The sequence below is a fragment of the Oxyura jamaicensis genome, chromosome 5, assembly GCF_011077185.1.
Source record: "Oxyura jamaicensis isolate SHBP4307 breed ruddy duck chromosome 5, BPBGC_Ojam_1.0, whole genome shotgun sequence".
NCBI classification, from domain to species: domain Eukaryota; kingdom Metazoa; phylum Chordata; class Aves; order Anseriformes; family Anatidae; genus Oxyura; species Oxyura jamaicensis.
The window spans coordinates 32,156,882-32,182,490 of record NC_048897.1 but is presented as its reverse complement, the minus strand read 5'-3'; the positions used below and the strand labels follow the sequence as shown (position 1 = coordinate 32,182,490).

Below are 25,609 nucleotides of genomic sequence, written 5' to 3'. Positions count from 1 at the left end.
GCCAGCGCTGCCCGCGACCCCGCCGGGGCGGCCGGCGGCCGAGCCGCTGCGTTACCGCGGCTCCCGCCGGGCGCCGGGGCCCTCCCCGCGGGCCGCCTCCCCCCCTCCCGCCCCGCCCGCGGCTCGGCCGCCGGCCGCCCCGGCGGGGTCGCGGGCAGCGCTGGCCCTCGTCACCCTCCTCAGCTTCGCCTCCCGCTTCCACCGCCTGCCGGAGCCGCCGCACGTCTGGTACGGGCACGGCCGGTGGGAGCGGTGCCCGGGCTGGCGGCCGCAGAGCGCCCTGCACGGCTCCGCGGGCCGGCACAGGGGCGGAGCGGGGACCGCGTGCTGGGGCGGCGGGGTGGGGGTCCCCGAGGTCCGGGCTGGCTCCGGGCACAGCTGGGGTCGGGGCGGCCTGGAGAAGACTTGAGGTGGTGGTACCAAACTTAATAAAACCCGGCGTAAAATGCTGAAGTGCACCCCATCTCTGATTGTCCAGTCAATTTAATAAGTTGTCCCATATAGAATGCATGGCAGTAACCCCTTATAAGATGAAAAATATGGGGGAGAAAGACTTTCCTGGATTTTTACCATCTTCAGCGTCGTAGTAGGTTGTGTTTTGTGTTTATCTTTTCCAGTTGGGATGAAACCCATTTTGGGAAGATGGGAAGTTACTACATTAATCGGACCTTCTTCTTTGATGTCCACCCTCCTCTGGGGAAGGTAAACCGCTCTGCTGTTGTGTGTTTCAGAAGCCACAGGAACGGGCTGACACAAGTCTTCCCTTCCTTCTGGTCAAATGGCATAGCGAACAGCAGCACCTTTCCTAGCTGTTGTTGGCATCGTGGTATTTGCATTTTGTATTCAGAGTTTCAGCTTGCATCTTTTCTTCTCTGTGAAAATGCTTTGAGCATGGGAAAACAGAAGTGTTGCCTGCTGGGTATTTGAAAAGCTTGAGCAGATGGAAGTTAAAAATGAACGTGAGACCTGTGTGGCCTAAAAGGGATGTCTAATCAAAGCTTACAGATCAGAGGAACCAAACAGTTTCTGATATCTTGTGTGCAAATCAGATGCCTACCACAAAGGACCTTGAGAGCCCTTAAGTTGCTATTTGGCAATGGAAGAACTTGTTCTAGCAGCAAAGGAAGTTTTGCGCGGTGTTGATGATGGTGCATCACTTTTACCTCGGGTTGTCTTTCTTTCAGTCTGAGCCCCCTTAAACTGTGGGAATGGGGAGCTAGGGGAGAACGTGCAGAGACAGAATTCTCTCTGATAAATCCCACACTTGGTTACTTCTCTTGAGCCTGCAGTTGTACTTCTAGTCAGCAGCCAAAGTCCTTTTGATCCCTTCTGATCTTGCTTTTAGACAAGGGCAATATGGATGCATATGAATTCTGTACAGAAACTGTTGTTTGGGGGTGTGTCTGAATTCAGTTGTTATCATGTGAATCAGACTTGACTTGTCTGAAAATCTTACTGGCTGCTGGTTTGGATTCTCCCTCCAAGGTGGTTTCCCTGACCATTTTTTCCACTTGTGTTTTTCTTCAGATGCTGATTGGACTTGCTGGCTACCTTAGTGGATATGATGGCACCTTTCCGTTCCAAAAGCCAGGGGACAGATACGAACAGCACAACTACATGGGAATGAGAGGGGTAAGGCGTTACAGGCTAGTATCAAGCTTTTTAGCTCTCCTGTGCTTTTCAGTAAGAGTATTATGTCTTAAGAGCAGCTTAAATGGATTAGGTCAGAGGTCTCTTTAGCCTTGTGCCTTGTCTCTAAGCTCCTTAGAAAAGTGTTGGTGGTTATATTGTGAATAAGTCCTGACGTCTGGCTGTGAGAGGCCAGGTGAAAAAGAGAGGTGATTCTCAAGGGAATCTCTTGCTACTAATTAAAGGGACTAGACTCCTGAGTGGGAGGGATATATTGCCTGTCCTACAAAGGGATTGTTGCTGAGCTTGGGCTTCTTCTCACCCTGTCATGGCTGGCTGTTCTGCTGGAGTCCCTGCTGGCTGAGAGCCAAGGATTTCAAGAAAGCCAGGATCATGTGCTGCCACCTCCAGTGATGCTGAGCTGAATGAGTTGATGGGAGGAATTACTATTCAGTGGTATTCTACCTGAAACCACGGCTGTGCTGTTATCTAGGAAGACCTAGAGCCGTAAACCTGGCAGCAGATAACACAAGTCAAAAGAAGGAAGTTGCCAGTTGCTGGTGCCTAGAAAGAAGGATGAAGATGGGAAAGTGTATTTTCTTGGTTTACTTTCCAAGTCTCCAGCAATTCTTAGTTCTACATTTCCCTGAGTCTAAAGTGGGAGCAGTGCTAACGAGGGAGAATTTTATTGGGATGCTACTTTCTTTTGTGTTGATCTGCTCTTCCTCCTTCAACTACCCTCGCTCTCATTTGAGAAGAGGAGGTGATGTTGGTCTGCTAAGGATGTAAGATACAATATATTCTGTTCTTAGATTTCATATGCTAATATCTTGTTAGAATGAGTTGAGTATGATGGATGTGTAATGTGTCTACTTGACATATGTTTTTATGGATTCCTGGTGCAGTCTAGAAAGAGAATGACTAACTGTTGTTACTGACACCTCTGCTGACAGAGCTGAGTAAGCAGCTGTTGTTCTCTGAACGGTATCCTTGGTCATTTGGCTTTTTTCTGATGATCTCAGTGAGTTGGTTCAGTAACTGCAGCACCCCCTGTAATTGGTAGGTATATAGCGTGAAGGAAGGGAAAGGGTTTGTGTGTTTGTGTTTACCTCAGGGAGGGGTATAACTTCTCCCATAATCTTCTTTTCCTGCAGTTCTGCGCATTCCTTGGCTCCTGCCTGGTTCCCTTTGCCTACCTCACAGTGTTGGAACTGTCCAAGTCGCTGCCAGCAGCCTTCCTCACAGCTTGCATCCTTATTTTTGGTAGGTGTTCCTGCTCCAGCAAAATTGAACAGGTTATTTGTTCAGAGGGTTTCATTCATGCGTTACCTAGCACGATACTGTGCTTAATGAGGGAGGCTTCCAAAAACCAAGTTACGCTGTTTTATATGACAATTTTTAGTTGGCAGTCCTGTTTCTGACATCTGTGTCTCTCTGCAGATACGGGCTGTATTACGTTGTCCCAGTATATTCTGCTTGACCCCATTCTGATGTTCTTCCTGATGGGAGCTGTTCTGAGTATGGTGAAGTGTAATGCCTGTGCAGATAGGTAAGATAAAGAAGTGTTTTTTGTTTTGTTTTTAAACTATTGGTACTCAGCTTTTGCATGAATAAAGTCTTAGAACCTGTCTGACACTTGATAGTCTGGGTGAATGGCTGAGATCAGATTGTTTCAGGAAACTTGGAGGTGAAAATGGCTCATGGTAGGGGAGATAAAGTGTGAAACAAGGGAGAAAGTATCATGGCTAGGGTAGAGAAGGATGGAAACTTAAATAGAATGTTTTTGCATGGAAAGGAAATTTCAGCAGAAATAGTTTATGGAACTGCAAATCTTGAACATGAATGCTAAAGCTTTTTAAAACTTCTTGACAGGAAAGACTGTGGTATAGGGTGTTGTAGGTTAGAAACATAGGAATGAAAGATGTTTATAGCCTGTTCAAAGTTTTGCTGCATAATGGCAAAAATATTAATATGCCATTTTGACATAGTCATTTTGTCTCTAGAGCAGAGAAACACAGCTTAACAGTGACTGTAATCCTGTGAGCGTTTATAAAATCCTGTTAGTCGAGGTAGAGTGTTATTTGTTGGGTTTAAAGAAATTGCTACCAAAAATTTAAGGGAAATATAGCCAGGATGTTTCTGAATAAAGCAGTTAAATTGCTCAGGATATTTGGTATAGACTCAGTGAGAGGGGAGTGATGATTTATAGGTGTTTGGATATATCAGAAGGCTTCTTTTTGCCTGTGTTGTACAGAGAAGTTACTGCACAATACATCCAGAATTTGAAGGCATAAAAGTTTAGAATATTGTGTTAGATATGAGCATTTTTTGTTTCATGCAATATTTAAGTACTGCTCATATAAGTCTTAGCATGAGAGCAGCACACATGGCTGAAGCACAGCCTGCAGCATCATGTAAGGCCATCTAAGGCTGTTCCCATCTACAGCACTTCCCCCAGGGAGTGCAGGCACTGAGGTATAGGGCAGGGTTTGATCAGCTCATGATGTAGCTCTGTGTGCCTTGACCTGAACTTTTCTCTCATGTCTGGGAAAACAGGATTAGCTCTAACTAGTTCAGATTATGTAAATTAAAAGCCAGCTCTATCTCTTGTGTTGCTTAGCAGGGCACAGGGATTTTTAGTCAAAATGCAATTATCAAGTTGATACTTGCCTGTGCAGTGAAAGCTTTTAAATTTCCTGTCATCTTCTCTCATTTTTTCCTCTATGGTTTAGTCTTAGCTTAGTTTGTAATTTTATTGCTTTTTGCTGCAGCTTTTGTTTACACCTTTGGATAGGTGTTCTCCACTGTGGCCTTTCTGCTTTACCAAAAGTGGCTGCTCATGTTGTTCTGTCCTCCGTCATGTCCTTAGCTTTCTGAGTGATGTAAGCTTGCATCTTTATGTAGCAGAAATCCGAATCTTCAGACTTTCCACTTGTGGGATTTTCTTTAAACTAGTGTTTCAGTTTATACCTTTGTCTGTGTTCCCTCTCTCAAAGGGGAGATATAGGGCTGCCTAGGCTTAAGTGATGGGCTTGTCTGAAACATGTATCGAGTGTATCCTTCCATTGTTCTAAAATAAAAGAAATACATTTCTTCCTATTCCTCATGGGCTCCTGAGAAGAAGATGGAATGTAACTTTGCAGGACAGTGACTTGGTGTGTGTTTTCCTGATCACAGCTTCCCATTCATGTAGCCGTCATTTATTCTCTGACTTGCTCTGTCTGTCCTGCAGGCCATTTTCTGCCTCCTGGTGGTTCTGGCTGAGCCTGACTGGGGTGAACCTTGCTGGAGCAATGGGGGTAAAGTTTGTTGGCCTTTTTGTAGTCCTCTTGGTTGGTCTGAATACAATCTATGATCTGTGGGACTTGCTGGGGAACCTCAGCCTGTCACTGGTGAGTGTCAAAAACTTCTCTTTTATGCTAAGGGATTCTTTGTTTTGCTTTCTTTTGCCTTTATAAGTCTCCTAGTTTTAGATGACCATGGAAGCAAACAGCGATGCTCTGTCTGCGGCAGAGAGGCACCTGAGGTAGATGATAAAGATTAGAGGTAAAAATTACAATGGAAAAATGATTGCCATACGTTTTTAGGAAACACATACTACAACAGGATATATCTCATAGGAGCACAAAAAAAAAAGGTTGTGGCTTTTTCCTGAGAGAAACTATTACCTTTCCAGTTGGTCGAATTTTATTTCAGTCTAGGCTGAAAATGCTCATCGGCAATGGCTGTACAATGGCCCAAAGCAAGATGTCCAACACTGTTCTGTGATCTGAGGAGTACGTGCTACCTGGCAGACAGGCATGTCGTGCAGCACCTGGTTTACATAAGCAGAGCAAGCTCAGGGTGTGCTTCACAGGAGCGCATTGGCCTAGGCTGCATGGCAGTGGTGTGCTTTAGGTGAGTCGTAGGCAAGCTCTGTAACATGCAGTCTTTGTAGCTCGTCCTGAGGGAGCTGTAGACTGCTTGATTTCACACACATTTAGATCTTGTAAGCTTTAAGAAATGCACTAGTGTATTTGGGTGCCCTGTTCTAATATATTGCATTTTGTATTTGTGGGCTGTGAAATCTGGTATTTGGAGAAATATCTTGATATCCCATTTGCTATCTGGCAACCAGCAGGAAAAAAAACAGTAATTCTTCAAGCACATCTTTTAAGAGTTGTTCAGTTGGCCTCTTGTCTCAGCCTCTTCTGAAACTTAAAAATCCTGTTTATTTCACTTACTTTTATCCTTTCTCATAAACAGTGGGGGACTTTTTCTATTACGGCTGTATGATCTGTTTTCTCTGATTAATGTGAATCAACATGGGCTGCAAAGATGCAATGTTCGGCTCCAGAGAAGCGCTTCTTGAGCAGAGTCAGTTAATTGCATTTGAAATGGAACAAATCCATCATGTCTAAGCTTTCTGCCAGCAGACGGCTGCACAGTGATTTCATTTATGCTGCTGGCAGCAAAGGCAGCAAGCCCCCGAGTGTTAGAATATGTAAAGAAATTTACTCCAGAAGGTAGATGCTTTCTGAATAACAAAATATTTGGCAATTGTAGTGCTTGAGAAGAGAGGAAAAAAAAGGCGAGGATCAAACCCACAAAGCCTGAATAATTTCTCTCCGCATTTGTTAGGAAACTCTTTATGATGATTTACATACAGGGTTTTGGGGGTTAGTTTGATTTCTAGAATTCTCAGCTTAACTTGGACTGCTCTTCTGTTTTGCTTGATGTTGTCCTTGTGCATTTTCTTTTTGGACTTCATGTTGAAGTCTGTAGTTATACAAATCTTTTTCACAAAGGTCAAAGCACATTTCAGTCATTTTGACTGGGGAACTGGAGGTTAGCTCATATGGTGCTCTACTACAGAAATGTGGTTATGAACCATCCATCAGTCAGCGTTTTTCCAAGTGTCCAGTGGTTATCAAATGTTCTGCTCAAGTACCTGGGCTGAGCAACTGCTTCTTTTGTTGACTTCAGTAGGTTCTTTGTTTTGTAAAATGCTCTTTCCCCATTACTTCTGAAATCTTTGGATCTGGTACTAAGGGATGGAAGATGATTAGCTTATCATCGTGTGATAGGTATCAAAAAAAAAAAAAAGATAGTAAGTGTGTTTGCCTTTATCAGCTCTGTAGTTAGATGTGGACATTCAGAAAACAATTTTTGCTGTTTAAGGTATTTTCTTCTCCCACGGCTATTTATTACCTATTGTGTACTTTAGAGCTTGTGCTCTATTACCTGCAGTGTCAGTAGGATGTCAACATGCAACCACATATTGGCTGCCTGTGTACAAGCGACCTCTCCCAGTGATTTAAATCAAGTTCTCTGCTTCTGTGTTGAGGCAGCTGAAACACTCAGGATTTGCTGCTGACTGTTCTGTAACTTCTGGCTGAGGAGCAGCAAAAGAAGTTGCAGTATGAAAGTGTCCTTGCTAAATGAGCTGGTTTCTGTGAACGAAGCATATCTAGCCCTTGTTACATTAACATCTTTGCTTGGTGAGAGTAGTGCATGTAGCAGCTTCTGCGCTCATGTTTTCATTTTCCCTTTTGCTTACCTTTAAGAATTGCTATTCTAGACGCCATCTCCTTGCTGTGATTTTATGTCAAGATGTGTACTGCTGGTAAACAGGTTTTTCCTTTTCAGAGGAATCAAGGACCAAACAGGTCCTTGTTTTCGAAGTTTTGTCAATGGGAGCTGCCCAGCCTCCTTTGCTAAAGTTAGGGATATTCAGTATTAGGGGAAATTAAAGTGTCCCATTGTCTTTTTGTCTTCCCTCTGAGAGCCTGAAATTTCAAAGTTACCATGACTCCACATTTTTGAGATGCACAGCAAACTCTGCCTTAGCTTTTACCTTTCTCTAGGCCTCTTAGAGGTAATTCTGCAGCCTGCTGTGCATGTGTGCATGGCAGATTGCTGCTCAGAGTCCTGTGAAGTACGGAGTGGATTTGTCTGTAGCTACACTGTTTGATCCAGGTTGTGTTTATTACAGGTCATGTTTGGGAAGCATTTACTGGCTCGTGTACTCTGCCTCATCCTGCTCCCGCTTGCCCTCTACACGGCCATGTTTGCTGTTCATTTTACAGTGTTAAATAAAAGGTATTTTATAATTCTTTTTTTTCAGTAGAAAAATCATCTGTCTATGCTTTGAATTAAAGACCACTGATAATGGATTTCTCCATTTTCAGCATCAGAAGCACAGCCACAAGCTGTGTCTTTGTTTAATTCCCTTCCCAGACTCCCGCATTGTTCTTAGAGAAAGGCTCTGGCCAAGCTGGCAGTGAAACAAGAGTTTGAGCTTGAGACTTTGATGTGCCAAGGAACTATCCTGTCCAAACCTTCTGTATTCTTTTTTTTTTTTTTTTTTCTTCTTCCCTTTCTTTCCTGGACCTGAAAATGTCTCAACTCCATGCCTTTTTGAAACTAAAAAAAAAAAGGGGCATTGTGTTCCTGAAAAAAACCTTTGACTGTGATTAAAAATGTCTAGTAAGTGTGCCCAAAGACTCTATTCTGAATGCCTGCCACTAAGGAATGCTTTTTATGTGGAAGGAGCACAACAGCAGTAAAATCATCAAGTAATGATTTCCTACATGCTAATGTTAAGAGATGAGATGGATAAAGCATTTCACTATTAAAAAGAATATAAAATTAATATAAAATGAAATCTCTTATTTTCCAGTTTGTCAGCTGGTTTTACCTCTAACCTATTAGCGGATATGAGACTTAAGGAGCCACAGGGACAGGCTTTGTTATCTGACTTGGCAACGGGTCAATTTATATGTTAGAAGAACACCTCCAAAGATGTTTGATGGTGCCAGAAGGCATACATCTTTGTGTTCTCAAGTCTTTGCAACTCTGGGCAATTTCCTGCAACAGCGTGTGTATCACGTATCTGTTGTGATTCACAGCATTAGAGGTGCATCTAAGGCAAATCCAGTCAGTCTTCTCCTGAGGCCATCTGGTTTTGTCTTTTTTTTTTTCCTCATCTTTTTTTTTTTTTCCATTTTCATTCTGTAAAAACAAATTGGTAGCGCATGATACTTCTGTCTGCTTGTTTTGCCAGATTTCAAATTGTCATGTTCTTTGCTCTATTTTGTAGTGGTCCTGGGGATGGTTTCTTCAGTTCTGCCTTTCAGTCCCAGCTGATTGGGAACAATCTTCATAATGTCTCCGTTCCAGAGCGTGAGTGTCCCAGGGAGTAAACTGCTCGGAGTGTTGTCAATGTACTTGGGAGTTTAAGTAAAAACATCTTCTGTGAGTCAGTGCAGGACAGTACGGATCATTCCTTTGTGGTCATGGTCAGGTTCATGCTGTTCCTCTGTATGGTTTTATTTATCAGCAGAAAAATAAAAGGCTGAAAATTAGATTGTGCTTAGTGCACGGTCACTGTCTTTATATCACTTCTTGAGGGAAAGGCACCATTTTGAGGGATTTGACAGTGTTGTATGCGTGCAGCTGCTCCCTCTTCTTTTGTTGGCATTTAACGTTGCTTGAGAAAACAAAAAGAGATTTGTCCTGTTCAGCTTAGATTTGTAGGTGTTCGGATATGGGATTTGTTTCCAAAAGTGTAAATTCAAACTACCTACTCCTTTGTGTCACAGCATGCCCCTGGTCCTGCTGTTTTGTAGTCAGCATGCATATGGATTTAAGAGAGTGATGGCTCTGTGGTTGCTCCCTAATCCTCTGGTTCACTAGGGACTATTGAGTCTTTGATATGCATTTGCTTTCTGATTACTATAGCTTTTCTCTGTTCCTTGCTCCAGAGCTGCTACTGGGAGAGCATCAGGTCCATTCTCCCAGATGATCCACTTGTGTTGGGAGGTTGTGAAGGAAGAAGGTGTCTTAAGGCAGAGTACCAGCTGATAGCTGCCTGAGCTTGCCTCCCTTTCCTCTTGAGTTGCTGTAGGGGTTGGAGGATGGAGTGCTTCAAACTAGTCATGTGCTTTTCAAAATCGATTGTTTTAATTTGACCATCTACACTTATGGAAAGGTATCTCAAGCCTCTTGAAATTGCATACAATTAACCTAGCACTTCTGTTTATGTTATAACTATCTGGGAGAGTTTTAAAAGGTTCAAATATTATGTAACAGTTTTACTGAACAGTGGATGGTGATGGAAGATAAGCTTGCAATGAGCTGTTTGGAGTAATATGTCAAACAGGAAGCGAGCTTTCATCAAAACAAAGCAGGAACATACATGCCTAATCAGAGCACCGCAGGCTGGCTGTGGGAGATATTTATAGGAGAGCTGCCTTATGTTTTTTTCTCTTGTTCCTTCCTGTTTAGATTTGGCATACGGATCTGTGATCACAATGAAGAACCTTCGGATGGCAGGGGGATACCTTCACTCTCACTGGCACCTCTACCCAGAGGGCGTAGGGGCTCGCCAGCAGCAGGTTAGTGCCCTGCCTCTGACTGCAACCATCCACTCATTCCCATTGCACTTAACGTTATTTGCCATTGTGACTGGAGCTATGTATTTACTCAGCACCTGTTATCCTCTCGGTGCCACAGCTGTGCACTTGGCTTGGAATCCTGAGTAAAAAGGATGCTTGAGAGCCCACCAGCTTGCACCGAAGAGGTGACTTACAGTAACAAAACGTTACTGCAGTAGCAAGACCACTCTGTGTAGATGGTGGCCACAAGGACTTAAAAATAATGTTCTGTAATGAAAGTGCTGTTGTTACCTCAAGGAAGGCAGTAAAACTTAGGTTTAAAACAAATCTATTACTTTCCCTTATAGGTTTTGTTGCTGTATGTTAAAATCAACAGAATAGGAGTGCTGGGTGTTGTTTTCATTCCTGCCACAGGCTCTGTACCCTTATGTGAATTACTTCCTCTTGTGCCTTGCTTTCCTCATCTGTCAGCAGGGAATTTGTAAGGCTTTGCTCATTAAATTGGTTATCTGTATATTTGTAAGCTATTCATTAACCATAATGAAAAGTGCTTAGCTGAGCTCTCTAAGGGTTTATATTTAAGTGATAAATCAGTAAAGCAAAGTATAAATCAGAAACCATATTACTATTGCTAATTAAGTTTTATAGAAATTAAGTGCATTTCTTATTTTTGTCTATCGTCATCAAGCTTCACAAATCTTTGCAGCTTCTGTGGCTTTCCCAAGATATACTCTGCAGTTTGCATGTGCATTTCTTATTTTTGTCTATCGTCATCAAGCTTCACAAATCTTTGCAGCTTCTGTGGCTTTCCCAAGATATACTCTGCAGTTTGCATGTTAGTGTCTAAAAATGGTTCTGAACTCCTTGAAAGAAAGTTTCCAGAGAAAAACAAGTGTTTGTTTTTAACTCCATGAAGCCTCTGTTATGAGGAGGAGGTTTTCAAAATCATTTTTTTAATGAATCCTGTTTTTCTGCTGTTCTTGCCAACTAAAAATTCCAATACTGTCATGCAACATTGATGTTTATTACTGTAGATGGAGATATAATACCAAAACTTACTCAAGGATAGGCCAAATTAAAGTGCAGAGCATGCTTCCTGACAGTAAAAGCAATCAAGGGGAATTTGGAGGATGATGATGAGAGTTTCCTTGAGAGTAAATGGGAGAAGGTAGAGATTGCCCCACCATTACCACCCTGTGATCCCTGCCCTGAAGGTGGGACAAGTTCGGGCCCTGGGAGAGTTTTTGGGGTATGGAGAGGGGAAGGGAGTTCAGAGCTTGGAGGAGATTTTGGGGAGGAAAAGATGGAGACTGATCTCTCTTTGCTTCCTCCATCACCTCCTCTGATGATAATACAACCTTAAAGTAAGAGATTTTATCTCCAACTCCCCCCTTTTTTCCACATGAAGATATTCCTGTATGCTCTGCCTCAGTCACCCATCTGCTGGGCCCTCTGCTTGCGTCTAAGTGGGAGGCACAGGTGTGGGATTGGGATTGGGTCCTGGAGAGTAGGGGGTCCTGGAGAGTAGGGCTTGCTGCTTCTGTAGCTGAAAGGGGAGAGTGAGTGGAGATGGCAACAGTGCCTCCTGCTGGGAAGGTAGCCTCCCATAGCAGCACCCTTGGGTGGCCAGATGGTCTTCCCTGCTCTTGGTAGCAATAAGAGCAGTTACTCTATGTGAGGCTGAGCAGGCTGGTGAAGATTAGCTGGATAATAATACTGCTTTAACAGCTGATCCCTGAATCCTTCTGACTTTGGATCTTTTGGCAGAAGTATTATGGTTGTCATAAGCAGTCTGTTGTCATAAATCTCTACCAACAATGCCAGTGCTGTTTCCTTCTACTCATACTGGTCAGTGGCTATTCCAAAAGTTCAGATTTCGATACCCTGTTGTTACAGAAGGAACCTCTAAAGACCTCTAAAGTCAAGCTGTATGGTTGGAAGCTGTTACTCATGATGCATGTGAACTGCCACTAAGCGTAGCACACTAGTGCTCCAGAGTGGATGTGCTGAACCCCGAGTAAAGGGTGGGATCTTGGTTAACCAGTGGTCGGTAACTAGCTTTCTAGCGTGAAATACTGTAGAAGTCTTCCCAGGTTTTCTCTGTTAGTAGTGCATTCATTTGGGAATTTGATTTGCTGGTAGATGCATCTTTGCTATCACCAGCTTTATTCTTGTTTGGTAAAATAATTTATCCTGTGCTTTTAGGTCACTGCCTACTTACATAAAGATTTGAATAACCTGTGGATTATAAAGAAACATGATTCAGATACAGGTAACAAATACCAGTAAAGAGCCTTTTATAACTGCTGCTTCAGTTTTTAACATAAATATGCCGAGTTCCCTCCAGGGCAAAGTATCCTTCATAGATAAGAGGAGGGTAGGAGGAAGAACAAAGGGAATCTACTCCATCTTCGTCAACCCTATTTGTGTTTACCATTTTTTATTTTATTTTTTTTTTCTCCAGGATGTGCAGTAAAAGTAAATTAATCTTTTTTTTGGCTGAAGGTTGTATTGACAACTTTTCAGTCAGGTAGGGTTGCCAATAACAGAGAGGAAATTAATCTGCGCTCAGTTAATATTTTGTGGAGCCTGTTGTTATGCCTGTGAGTCCTGGAGAAATTGGTTCCTGGTATATGTTAATACATGGTGTTCCAGGGATTTGCATGGATGCTTGCTTGGACAACATAGATTATTGAAGGTGATATTATCTTGATTTAGAATATCGATTAGTGTAGCTGAGGCATGTTTGGTCTAGGGTAGTTTCCTTTCTACACCTGCAGCACAAGTATATATAAAAATTGACAAGGAACACTCTAAACAACAAAAAAATGCAAGTAACCCATATATTGCAAAATCAGAAGCAGTCTTACAAGTGTCGTTTTATAGTCCATGAAATTAAAATGTAGATATCTAGTTCTGATGTTCAGTTAGCCTAGCCAGGCATCCTCTTTATTTAAGGGCACTATTTGCTGCTTTGGGCCACGTTACTCTATAGAGTAGCCCTCAGGGCTGCTCTTTAAACTAGAGTAGACTACAGTAGTGATTTACACCAAGTTTTCAGCCTACACAAACTAGTTTGACTTGTATTGTCTGCCTGAAGCATGAATGTTCCCAAAAGACCTTGCGACTCTGATTTGTTTGTCAGTGCTTTGGTATGATTATTTTTCTTCCTTCAGCAGATCTGTCAGACCCCTCCAGCCCTGTGGAGTTCGTGAGGCATGGAGATATTATTCGCCTGGAACATAAAGAGTAAGGATGATTTCTGGGATGTGAAGAGACGGAGTGGTTGAGTACAACTGGAGGGAGATTTGGCCTGCCAAAGACTTACATGGTTAGGCCAGCACAAGCTGATTTTGTGGCAGAGGTGTCTGTATATCTGCATCGGCAATGTGGGCTTTGTGGAGGTTTTCTTGTTTGGTTTATGTTTTGATGTGTCTGTAAAATGGGAAACCTTTAACAGAACCTTGCGACTTCATTAGCAGTACCTACCTAAGCGGCACAGGGATGTGTTCAGCTACGTGAGGTGCAATAGTAAAGGTACCTCCTGCAAAGAAGCCATTCAAAACCCGTGTTCTGTCATTTTTGTCCGCTCTCTGAGTTTGCGAGGCAAATTGAGTGTGGTGTTCTACCAGTGTATTGTGAGTGTCTTGTCTTTTGTGTATAGGCAGTATCCACCTGCAAAAGCTCTAAGCAGCACTGAGATCACAGTGCCGAGACATTTTGAACAAAAATGTTGGTTTTTGCCTTTGTGATGAATAAATGACAGGGATGTAGGGGAGCCCTAGTGACTTGATATTTAATCTTCATCTCATCTAGTGCCACAGTGCCAAATGCTTGGTGCTATCACGGCTTTTATTTCTTAACATGAATCCTGTATTTGTGAGCCTGGAAATCATGTCTTACTGTGTTCAGTATTGCACATTGACAAATCATTGTGTAAGTCTTCCAAAAAGATTTTAAGACTTTAAAAAAAAAAAAAGATACATTGAACTTTAGGTTTTACTGCTGAGTATATGGTAATGAAAGTGGTAAAATCTTGGTTTGGCAATACTGGGCTTGCTTAACTTACATGCTGAAGAGGAACTCTGCAGAATGGGAGGTAAAACTGCAGTGTTAGGGAAAAGATCCAGCAGGTGGCTCTCCGCTCTTTGCAGACAGATTTCATCAAGTGTGGGCAGAGACTTTGTGTGCAGATAAGGCAGGGAGGGCTAGATGCAGCTGTATTGTTGGCGTGGGAGGTTCATAATATGAGTAAGAACTGACCAGGATATGGCCCTGCTTTTCTGGTTGCCTCATCTAGCAGTCCCTGCTGGAGTGAGAGGCTCCATGTGTGGCTGGTCCAATGGGGGCCATGATCCCCCACCTCAGTAAATCTGACCAAATGGTACAGTCTTTCACCTCAAAAGTAAAACTGATAATCTAGAGAGGTCAGGATCTTGTTTTGGTTCTTGCCAGAGCAGGGCTATCATTCCCACCTTTTTCCTTTCATAAGAAGGAAAAGAGCATGTGTGTTATGTGGGTGGATGTCAGTGCAGTTTCACCTAAATGTTTTTGATTTACGAGCTGTGGTAAATTACCACTTGGAGGTGGTAGTTTATAGCCTGAGGGCTGGATTTATTCATGGTGTCCTTCTTCGCCAGCACTGCCCAGTGTGGCATAAACTCCGGGTTGCATGGTGGGAAGTGGCTGTTTCACTCTGTGGCCCCGTTGCTATTGGAGCTGCATCTTGCTCTGCCCCTCGCTGGAATTTGGTGGTCAAAGTGCTGGAAGCTATCTCTGAATGCCTTAAACCAAAGATCATATCACAAGTTGATTGAGACATTTTAAACAAACAAACAAGGTTTAACTTTTAATTTCATTCCAGAACTTCTAGAAATCTTCACAGTCACCAGCACGAGGCTCCCCTGACAAGGAAGCATTTTCAGGTCACTGGCTATGGAATAGTAAGTGAATGGCAAGATGAAGCAAAAGCTGTTTGCTGGGGGGAGAGTTCATACCATGCCAGGGGGATTTATTTCTGCCCTTAGTTTGTTTGCCAGGGTGGTAGATGTAGATGGAGATCTACCGGATTGGAGGAGAAGTTGGTCTAGTATAGACCAATTATAAAATAGCTTATCTCATTTAAGGTCTATTTAATATGAACACAGACAAGAAAATAACTTAAGCTTTAATGTCAGTCTAGCTTTGGCAGCCTTCAACTCCATAAATGCCAAACTGAGCAAACCTGAAGTTGCTCTGACAAGTATTATTTTATGTATTTGGCCTTGTCACGTAGACAACTGGCTTTTGTTGACAGAATGATGACAGAACTTTGAATCATGAAAATGAAATTTGTTTTGAGGGCTGAATTTCTAAAGGCTGTTGCCTAAACCCCTTCTATGAAGCAGCCAAGTTTTACCCCCTTTTTGAAATGTAACTCTGAGCCACAGTCAAGAATGAATTTGAAGAAAAAAAAATTAAGGCTGGCAAGATAAAAATGTGGTAGTTGCTCATGTCTAGAATCCTCTTTTTTTTTTTTTTTTAATGGGGAATCTCTTCTGTGAAGTCTGAGTAATGGTAGTGTGGGCTCTTTAGCTTTGTCATCACTGGAGTTTCAGAAGTTTGTATTTGCAGTACTTCAGTTGTATTGTGTCTTCTGGTTAGGTTTATTTGTTTGTTTCTCTCCTATGGTGTTTTTCCATGATAGAATGGAACAGGAGACTCCAATGATTTCTGGCGGATTGAAGTGGTGGGCAGAAAGCCTGGGAAGCTTATCAAAGTCCTGCGGAGTCAGGTCCGGCTAACCCATGTGGCCACAGGTTGCATACTGGGCTCTTCTGGAAAGACTCTGCCGAAATGGTAAGTAGCTTGTATTCCTTCCCTGCCCCACCCCACAAAGCCTGGAGCTACCATGTTCCTTAGCTCATTGGTACTTTTAAATTTAAACTAAGCAGTAACCATGTTTCCTCCATTTCTTTATCTTTAAACGAATAAAAAAAATAACAGGTACGTAAAATACAACCAGATGATCAGGGTTAGGGTTATGCAGTTTATTTCAGTGAAGGTGCCTGCTGGGCAGTGGCTCTGAAAAATCATATCCCCTACCAAAAGATCCAAGAGTGGCATGGGTATAGATTTTGTCATGCAGTAAGTCCAGGAGGGGATGACAGCTGTGTTCTTCAAGGCCTGTTTTAGCTTTAAGGTTCACCAGAATTGCTAGAAACTGGAGCAGTTCATGCTGTTCCATACCACAGTCCTCCAAATCTATTGCTATTGGCATTAACTTCTTTTTTTGAAAGTTCGTCAGCCATTTTTACATGAGACATTTGTAGTGTGATCGCAAAAGTAACAACCTGATGTTAACAGAAGATGGGGTTTAATATGTTCACGGATTATATATCTTCATCACAAAAAGAGGTGCGTGCAGAGACATTCAGACTAATGCCAAACAAGCTCCTGTATCTGCACAGCTCTACTGTGTGGGATGCTAACATGGATCCTGAAGCAGCAGGCTTCTGCTTGCAGAGCTGCCTCCATTACTGCTAGCTTAGGTTTCCCTTCATTTTTTTTTATTTTTTTTTATTTTTTTTTTTAAAAAAAGCTACTAAGAAATCTGGTGGATGCTGAATCATGGTGAGTGCAGGCAGATACCTCTGCTGGTGACTGCCTGGTCAGGAATGCAAATAGCATTTATATCTTTTCAGCAAGACTAGGTTCATGGGTAAATAATGTATTTGGTTTAAAAAAAATAAATCGCTGTCCCTGACAACAGCATTCAAGGAAGGAGGTATATATTTTTTTTGTACTAACACAAACATACCCCGTGAGTGAAAGTCACTGCAGCAAAATATTTATGACATTAAGAGCTGAGGGGGAAGAAAAACCCTGGTAACTGCAAATAAAGATTTTTTAAAAAAAGGGGAATAATCACTGTCCTTCAGAGAGTTATGTGATGGTTAATTAATGTAATTAATTAATTAGTGGAAGTAAGCTTGCTACGTGGCAGTTGGTAGAAAATTCCTTATTAATCTGTCAGATTACTGCAGGGTCTGATGCGCTTTCTACCAAAGTATTTGATGTGACTGCCTAGAGATAGGGCAACAGAGCAAGTGAACTGTTGGTGGGATCCTCTAAAGTTGATCGTTTGTTTCTGTAAAAGTTTCTGTAGGCATGGATTGACTTAATAATGATGGTGATTTCTTTTTTTTTCTGGAGAGACTGTAAGGTTGACTTGAAGTTGTCAATGTGCCACTTCTTTGTGCTTAGTTCTCTGAGTTTAGGCATCCAAATTTAGAAATGTGGCCCATATAGTTAGTAGAATTTTTATGTAGGCTTCCTTTCAAATCTGTTTTGGTTTCTACGTGGTGGGATAGTGTCTGACTGTTCTCTTGTTCCTCAGGGGTTGGGAACAAGTGGAAGTCACCTGCACACCATACCTGAAGGACAGTCCCAATTCCCTCTGGAACTTTGAAGATCATATAAACCCCAAGTGTGAGTCATTTATTTTCCTTCACTTTGAGGGTCCGTTTTAGCTTGCTGTTGAGGAAAGAACGAGCTATCAGACATCAAGAACTGGCGCTCAGTGTTTTGGATTTGCCTGTTCTTTCACAGCTTAGGTGCAAACTTGCTAAACTTGGGCCAGTTGTTCAGATGCATAGCCAAGGGGAGGTTCACATCGGATAGCAGGAGAAGGAAGGTTCTCCACTGAGAGGGTGGTCAGGCACAGAAACAGGCTCCCCAGGGAAGTGGTCATAGCACCAAGCCTGCTGGAATTCCAGAAGCATTTAGGCAAATGCTCTCAGACACGTGGTTTGATTTTTAGGTAGTGCTGTGTGGAGCTAGGACTTGGATGTGATGGTCCCTTCCAGCTCAGTTTATTTTATGATTCCATGACTTCATTGTTTGGACATTAAACTGGTGATAATGCTTCAAGTGTAGTGGAAAATATAAGGACATTTTCAGGATTTTGAGATTGTCCTGGATAACAAAAATATGAAGTCTTATAGGCACTGTGGTGCAACCTGTTATTTTTAACATCATTGGTTCAATTGGGAATTACTGCTCTTAATATGAGTATGTCGTGTAAGTTTTAATGTGTTTTTTAAAGTTAAGATCCACCCTGCTCTGGTATATTTTTTTCCTTCTTTTATGGGGGTTTGCTAAATAATGACTTTGAGGTGCCATCAAGTAATAGATAGTATGACAAAGACTGAGAAGAGTACTGTGTGCCAGTAACGACAGATGGGCCTTGGAGCCTCATCCAGGAGTTAGATGTGTGTCACAGCCTCATTTGGCCTGAAATGTTTGGTATAGTTTTCCTCCCATGAATTGCAGATGACTTGGGCTGAGTTCCGAGTTACCAAAAAACTAGCGTTCCTCACCTTTTCAGAGCAGCTGTGCAAATTGGAGGAAAGGAACCCTGAGCTTGTTGATTTGGTAGAGTTTCCTCTTCTGTTGTACTGCATTTTGTATTCCCACACTCATGGCTCATTTACAGATAAACAGCAGCATATGAGCAATATGTTTCTAATTTCATCTAGAAATAGAGATCTGTTTACTTCAGATCTGTTTACTTACATATTTCTCCTGCTCCTGGAAGTAAAGGAGGAGATCTAGGAGCGCCTCAGATGTGAAATTCACTGGGGGATACTTTGAATTCAAGCCTCTGCATTTAGAATATGAGTGAATTGCATAGGGAATTAAAAGAGGTGCTAGAAGCAGATTTGTCACAGGAGGAGAGAGTTTAGTTTTATTATGGAACAAGAAAATAAAAATAAAACATACAGATTTCTAATCTACTCTTCTCTCTTTCTATAGTGCCCAATATCAGCCTGGATGTTTTGAAGCCTTCTTTTGCAGAAATTCTGCTAGAATCCCACATGGTTATGATCCGGGTAAGATACCATTAATTCCAGATGATCGTTTTCTCTTCCTTTATCTTTCATTTAAAAAAAAAAAAAGAAAGGGAAAAAAAAAAAGGCATTTTCTGATATATCTGGGTGATGGCTGTAAGCTAGGGCAGAATTTATGTGCCCCAGCAACCTACTTGCCTTTTTGCTTAGAAAAAGAGGTGGTCTTGAGGCTAATTTTTCCAAAAGTTTGGAAGCCTTGGGTTTGATGCCTAGCTCTATTGTTAAGGTGATTTAGCTACAGTCTAGTTCTGTAATCTCTTTGCTGCTGAAATTCTGTTCTGTAAAGGAGAGCTTAGGATTTTTTCCTAACTTACCAGAACGTTTTGAAGTTAAGTTGGTAGTTGTGGGGCAGGAGGATACTACCACGGTCACACTCAGGAGAATTAGGTAAACAGGCACTTAAAAGCACAATAAATGTTTGAATTGAAAATGAAAAACTCCTGTTACTTTTTTAAAGCTCATTGAGATGCTGCATTTTCAGCTTTCCTCTTTATGCCTAAAGATATGTGCAAAAGAGACAGATGGATTTAATATTTTCAGGGTGGCTTGGTCTTGTGGTCTTTCCCTGTGTCTGTTCTTTGATCTTAGTCACAGCCCTCCTGCTTCTAGCTTCTCACTCCATCTGAAAAGAATAGAATAGTTCAGTTGGAAGGGACCTTCAAAGATCATCTAGTCCAACTGCTTGACCACTTCAGGGCTAACCAAAAGTTAAACATATTAATGAGGGCATTATCCAAATGCCTCTTAAACACTGACAGGCGTGGGACATGAACGACTTCTCTAGGAAGTCTGTTACAGCATTTAAACACACTCACAGTAAAGAAGTTTTTCCTGATGTCCAGTCTGAATCTTCCCTAGCACAGTTTTGTGCTGTTCCCACGTGTCCTGACATCAGTTACCAGGGAAAAGAAACCGGCACCTCCCTCTCCACTTCTCCTTCTCAGGAAATTGTACAGAGCAATGAGCCTTTTCTCCTGTCTAGACAACACAAGTACCCTCAGCCTCTCGTAGGATGTGCCTTCCTAACCCTTTTACCAGCTTTTACCAGCTCTGTTGTCCTGAAGAATGGAAATGTACCACTTTGATATGGGAGTCTAAGGTTTAATTTGTTTGTAAAGGTGTTCTCAAATTTGCAAAAGAAAGAAGGTAGTCAAACAACCTATTACTAATGTTAAGTATTTCCATGGCAACCAGTGATAACGTTGTCTCAGGTAAGAAAGCACCTGCATGAGTTTCCATGGAAATAATCTTTCTGAGGTTTTTATTTCAGAGTGAAAGGAAGCCTGCTGAAGTAGTCTCTTACTGAACAGACATCTTACTTATGCAACATATATCCTTAGTGACAGAAAATCTGGAGAAGAGAAATGAGAGAATACTGCCTTTAATCATACCCAAAGCATGTTTTCATTTGCTCAGTAGTAGTAAGACATTCTTTGTCCTCATTGTAGCTGTCTTCAGAAGACGTGTGTGTGGTCAGAAAACAGTCTTTACTCAGGAAAAGTATTCTTGTGTATTTGTAAACTCAGATGTTTCTGAGCAGTCTTTGCAGCACAGCTGCCCCTCATTTTGTTTTTTCTTGATTTATTTGTAGGGGAACAGTGGCCTGAAACCAAAGGACAATGAAGTTACATCCAAACCCTGGCACTGGCCTATCAACTACCAGGTGTGTTGATGAGTCCAACTTCCTTTCTGCTCCCAGGTACTTTACAATGCTTCTCAAAGCACAGGACCTCTTAATCACATCGAAGCTGCATTGAAGGGAAGTTTTCTCACCTTTGACACTGTAGAAAATAAGATTAAACTGCATTGATTCAAACCCATTTTGTTTACTTCTGGTTTGTTTCTTCAGGGTCTGCGTTTTTCTGGTGTCAACGAGACAGATTATCGGGTTTATTTGCTGGGAAACCCCGTAAGTTGGAACAGGAGGTTCCAAGACAATGTCTTTAGCAAATTTTAGCTTACTCATGCTTTTTCCAGTGACAATGTTTCTCTTACTCTTCTTTCTTTTGGACTGTCTCTCTCGTTTTATTCTTACGCTTGCATGTAGCTTTTCATTTCCTTTCATATGTTCATTCCTGTTTCCAGCCTTAAGTCCTAAAAGTCTTTCTCTTTTCCTACATAGGTGGTTTGGTGGCTAAATCTGTTCACTATTGGGTTATATCTTCTGACAGCAATTTCCACTGCAGTGGCACTGAAGAGAGGTGTCCAACTGTCATCTGAACTCAAAGGTGAGGTCAGTTCTCCTAAGAATCCTACATTATAGAATATCGTAACACCCTGGTTTCCTGGCACAGAAAAGCTGACATTAGGATTTCTGTGTTAAAAACTTTCTCATAAAGCCTCTGGAAGTTGAATGTAATACTGGGGGAGAGTATCAGAAAGGTAAAAGTGTGAAAATTCATGGGCTGAGATAAAGGCAGCTTACTAGGTGAAGCAAAAGCTCAATACGCAAGCAAAGCTAGTCAAGGAATTCATTTGCTGCTTCTCATTGGCAGGCAATTTCAGGACAGCAGGGCTCATCACACGTAATGGTTTCTTGGGAAGACAAATGCCATCACTGTGAATGTCCCCTTCTCCTCCTTCTTTTCACCCAGCTTTTATTCCTGAGTGTGACATCATATGGCATGGGATGTCCCTTTGGTCAGTCTGAGTCAGCCGTCCTGGCTGTGTTCCTTCCAGTTCCTTGTACACCCCCAGCCTCCCCACTGGCAGGGCAGCATGAGAAGCAGAAGTCCTTGACTGTAAGCACTGCTCAGCACCATCGGTGTGTTTTCACCACTATTTTCATCAAAAATACGAAACACCGCATTGTAAAAGCTTCTATAAAGAAAATTAACTCTATCCCAGCCAAAACCATGACGTTACTGCTGCTCAGAAATGACCAGATGCATATCTGTTGGAAAGGCTGTTTTTGATCTGGACATACCAGTATGAAAAGGTGATAAAATCTGATGTTTTTTCTAACAGAGCTACTGACCCCAGCCAGGATAATACAGCTTTTTGCAAATCCTAAGAAGTCATACATTTCAGTTTACATCGATGGCTACTTATTTTTGTAGACCTCTGTGTTGGAAGGGAAATACCAAATGTGATGTGACACTATTAAATCAAACAATAAGTTATTAGCTAATCTGCATGCAGACATCAGAGCTCTTAGTCCCTTCCGCATGCTGTGAAAGCTAAGCAACGTTTCTTTCCAGGAAAGGCTGGCAAAGTGATCATCTAGATGGCTTGTAGTCTCATTGCAGAGAACATAAAACATCGGAAACTGGAATGACCTAATTAGTCTAATGTGCATCCTGAGAAACTGCAAATTTGTTCTTAGCTTAGATCCTCTAGGGCAACCTCCTGCCAATCCACTGAGACTTATGTCTTAATATATCTTTTTTGATAATTCTTGCATAAAGTGCAATAATGTAATACAACATACAAAATGCTATATAATAATAAAATGCAATAATAGAAGCATAAATGCAGTTATATAATATCTAATGCTCATTTTTCTCCTGGAAAGTGTTTGTGTATATATATAAAGAATGTAGTTAGGATAGTGCAGAGGCTTGGCCCAATTTCAGACCAACGCGTGACTTACTCCAAAGATCATTCCTGTTTATTTTGCTGTGATTCACATGCTACTTACTGTGACAAGGCTTGTAAACAGAATCTGTGTTTTTGTTTTTTTCTTCTCTGCTTAAGCCTGTTTGTTTGTGTTCCAGAACTGTCCCGTGTTGTGCTTCGTGGTGGAGGGCAGATTGCTCTGGGTTGGCTCCTTCATTACCTCCCCTTCTTTATGATGGGCCGAGTTCTCTACTTTCACCACTACTTTCCTGCCATGCTTTTTTCCAGCATGCTGACAGGTAAATACAGAAGACTGAGGCAGGGAAACAGGTGAAATTCTGTTAAATGGAAATCTTTCAGACTAAACTGTATATTTTCATATTTTTTCTGCTTGTGTAAAGTGCTTGAAAGCACTGACCAACTGAAAATGTTTTTCACAAAGCAGCTTGCAGTGCCTGTTTCTTTTTCATTGCCACACTGAAGAGGCAGTCATGTCTAGTGGTTAGGGCACTTGAATTAAGATGTGATTCCTATTCTCTGCTGCATCATTGTTATTTTATGTGCTTTTATATGTGTTACTTCCTTTTTTTGCTGTCCTTACATTTCTGTCGTGTCCATTTGTAATTCAATCTTGGTAGTTTTTACTGTGATTTTTGTGCCACCTTAGTGGGCTGGGGTCCAGATCTCTTTTGCATTTATTCAAGTGATAAGGAAAGAAAAAATAATTCTGCTGATAGAAAGCAATCTGTATAGTTCTGAAAGTTAGCAAGGTAAATTAAATTTAAAAACAGACAAGGTTTTTTTGGTGTTAATAGAGCTTGGTCAGCCAAGTCTGACTGAATGCAGCAACTCATTTGGCCTCTGCATTGCTCCTGATTTCTGCCTCATCCTTCTAGGAATCACCTGGGACATACTACTGAAGTTCTTTGCTGGGTTCTTGTCCCCCAGCACTGCAGCTAGAAGAATATATGGAGGTGGGATCCTGGCACTGGTTCTGCTCATCATGTACAGGTGAGTGCTGAAAGCTCGACATTTCCTAAACGTGTAACAACGACAGTCTCAGTGGAACCTTTGTGCATGGTAACTACCCTTAGCATTTGTCTCTGTCTCTAAACTCTGCTGAACATCAAGCCCAAATCTAAATGCTCAAATTTGATTAGATTTCAGCATCTGTGTCCCAGCAACATGTTTTAAAACATCTTTCTATTGCAGGGAATCTTTCTTTTATTCTACCACTCAGTATGAATGCTCCATTCTCTTCTGAACTCGGAGTTCAATGATCTCTTATTGTAGTCCCCTTGCTAGATGGTGCCAGATCCCTCAAAAACGGGCAAATTCTTCATTGCTGCAGGTTTTCTCAGCTGGCTGTTCTTCAAAGCTATTGTTTTCTAAAAGAAAATGATACCTGTAAATAAACTGTGTATTATGTGTATATTGTACTCAGCAGAGATTAGAATGTCACCAGTGAAGTTCAAGAGCATTCAAAATACAAAGGTCCCATAGGACATCTGTATGGACTAACATGCTGCATTGTTCTTGAGACAGAAAACTGTGTGGTCTCTGATTTTGGATTCTTTCCACAGCTTCTACCTCTTTCATCCCCTGTCCTACGGGATGATAGGACCCATGGCCTCCGACCCCAGCAGCCCCATGGCAGGGCTCCGGTGGATGGACTCCTGGGAGTTCTAGAACCAGCAAAGGGAGTCTGGGAACAGAGAATAAGAAGCGTGAGGACTGCTGCATGTCGAACTGATTCTGGCACTTTGGAGATGTGACTGTAAAATGCCCTCTCTCTGGCATACTCTGGGTCTAGTAGCCCTGTTATTTTAGCATTTGTTTGCACTGCCTGCATTGGAGGATGCAAAAGCTGACCTTGAGAGGTTCTTTTAGAAAGACTCGTGTCATGAATCCTTAAGTTATATTCCTGGGCAGTGAGCTTCTTAACTCTCAGTTCTTCTGAGCAGTGTACCAGAACTCTTGACAGGCAAACAGCAGTGGCATTCCAGCAGTCAGAGCAGGACAAGTTGGAGTGTGTGCAGTTGCATGTTCACGTGTGTATGTCTGTCTTCCTACTTGCAGTGTAAGTACCACTGCAGTTTGAGAGCCAGATAATGTCCATGGCGTTGGGATTTACCATATTTAATGACCTTTCTTTACGACAAGGTTTTTCTTCCTAAAGCTTCAAATAAGCATGTGGGGATCTCCACACTGCTCAGCCCTGGCTGTCGGAATTTTTTATTATGACCCTGATTTTTTATAATGTGACTGAAAGGGGTCTGCTTGAAATCTCCTGAGCCACTGTGCCTTGTCTGTCTCCCAGGCCCTCTGCTGACAGAGGAGATGGAGATTGTTTATCCTTTTCTACTGCCTTGCTTTCTGGTCACCTTTAATCATTTATAGCAATCACCTAGCGGGCCTGCACTCAGAGCCAGACTGTTCCAGCTCAGCACTTTGTAGCTGCTATGAAGTTCTTACTGAAACTGCTAAGGAAATTACAGTAGAAACAGCAGGTGATTTATTTTCTGCCCCAGTACACTGTGAAGATGGGCCTTTTGGGTGTGTGGTTGTGACTGAAATGATAGCTTGAAAAATGTAGACAGCTGTCATTTGTCTTCTGAACCAAGCTATTCCAGTGCCAGTACCTATGGCATTTAGGAAAAAAGCTTCATCTTAATGAATGTGTCAGCCACGAAACTGGCCATTGGTATCTGCACTCAATATTCCAATACTGAGCAAGTTCCCTCTCATAGATGGCTGTCCAGCATCATTTATCACACAGCTAATTAATTACTGCATTGAAGGAAATGTGAGGCCAGGCAGAAATTCTTTAAGTGTCAACAGCTCTTGAATGTTGAATCCACCCCTTCCAAGAAAGTGGAATATGAGGTGCCTTTCTCCTCTATTAGGTCTACTTTTGTCAATTACTCCTTTTAGTCCATCTATGCTTTGCCCAATTTCAATTTCTTGTCACAGTTCATGGTCGCTACTTGGATGCCAGCTGTGTTCCTGTCTCAAGAACTAATATTTGCAAAACTCTTTTGTGTTTGTTTCAATGAACTCATGCCTATCATTTCAGATTTCTTGCTCTGCTTTTCAGCCATGCATCAAAATTGTGGGTACTGGAAGAGCAGCGTATGTGTGTCTGTGTTTAAA

General features: G+C 42.0%; 1 protein-coding gene across 1 annotated transcript; it reads left to right on the top strand.

The window, feature by feature from the left end:
• Window positions 1-31: 31 nt before the first annotated feature.
• Window positions 32-25,609, top strand: POMT2 (protein O-mannosyltransferase 2; the record flags this gene model as incomplete). Its single annotated transcript, XM_035327588.1, has 21 exons — window positions 32-228; window positions 618-702; window positions 1,528-1,632; window positions 2,784-2,892; window positions 3,070-3,178; window positions 4,862-5,021; window positions 7,604-7,710; window positions 8,711-8,793; window positions 9,898-10,007; window positions 12,213-12,279; window positions 13,187-13,256; window positions 14,872-14,950; window positions 15,694-15,845; window positions 17,386-17,477; window positions 18,804-18,880; window positions 20,490-20,561; window positions 20,748-20,807; window positions 21,021-21,126; window positions 22,615-22,755; window positions 23,353-23,467; window positions 24,040-25,609. Coding segments are annotated over 21 exons (2,202 nt in total), but the record flags the coding sequence as incomplete, so codon positions are not given.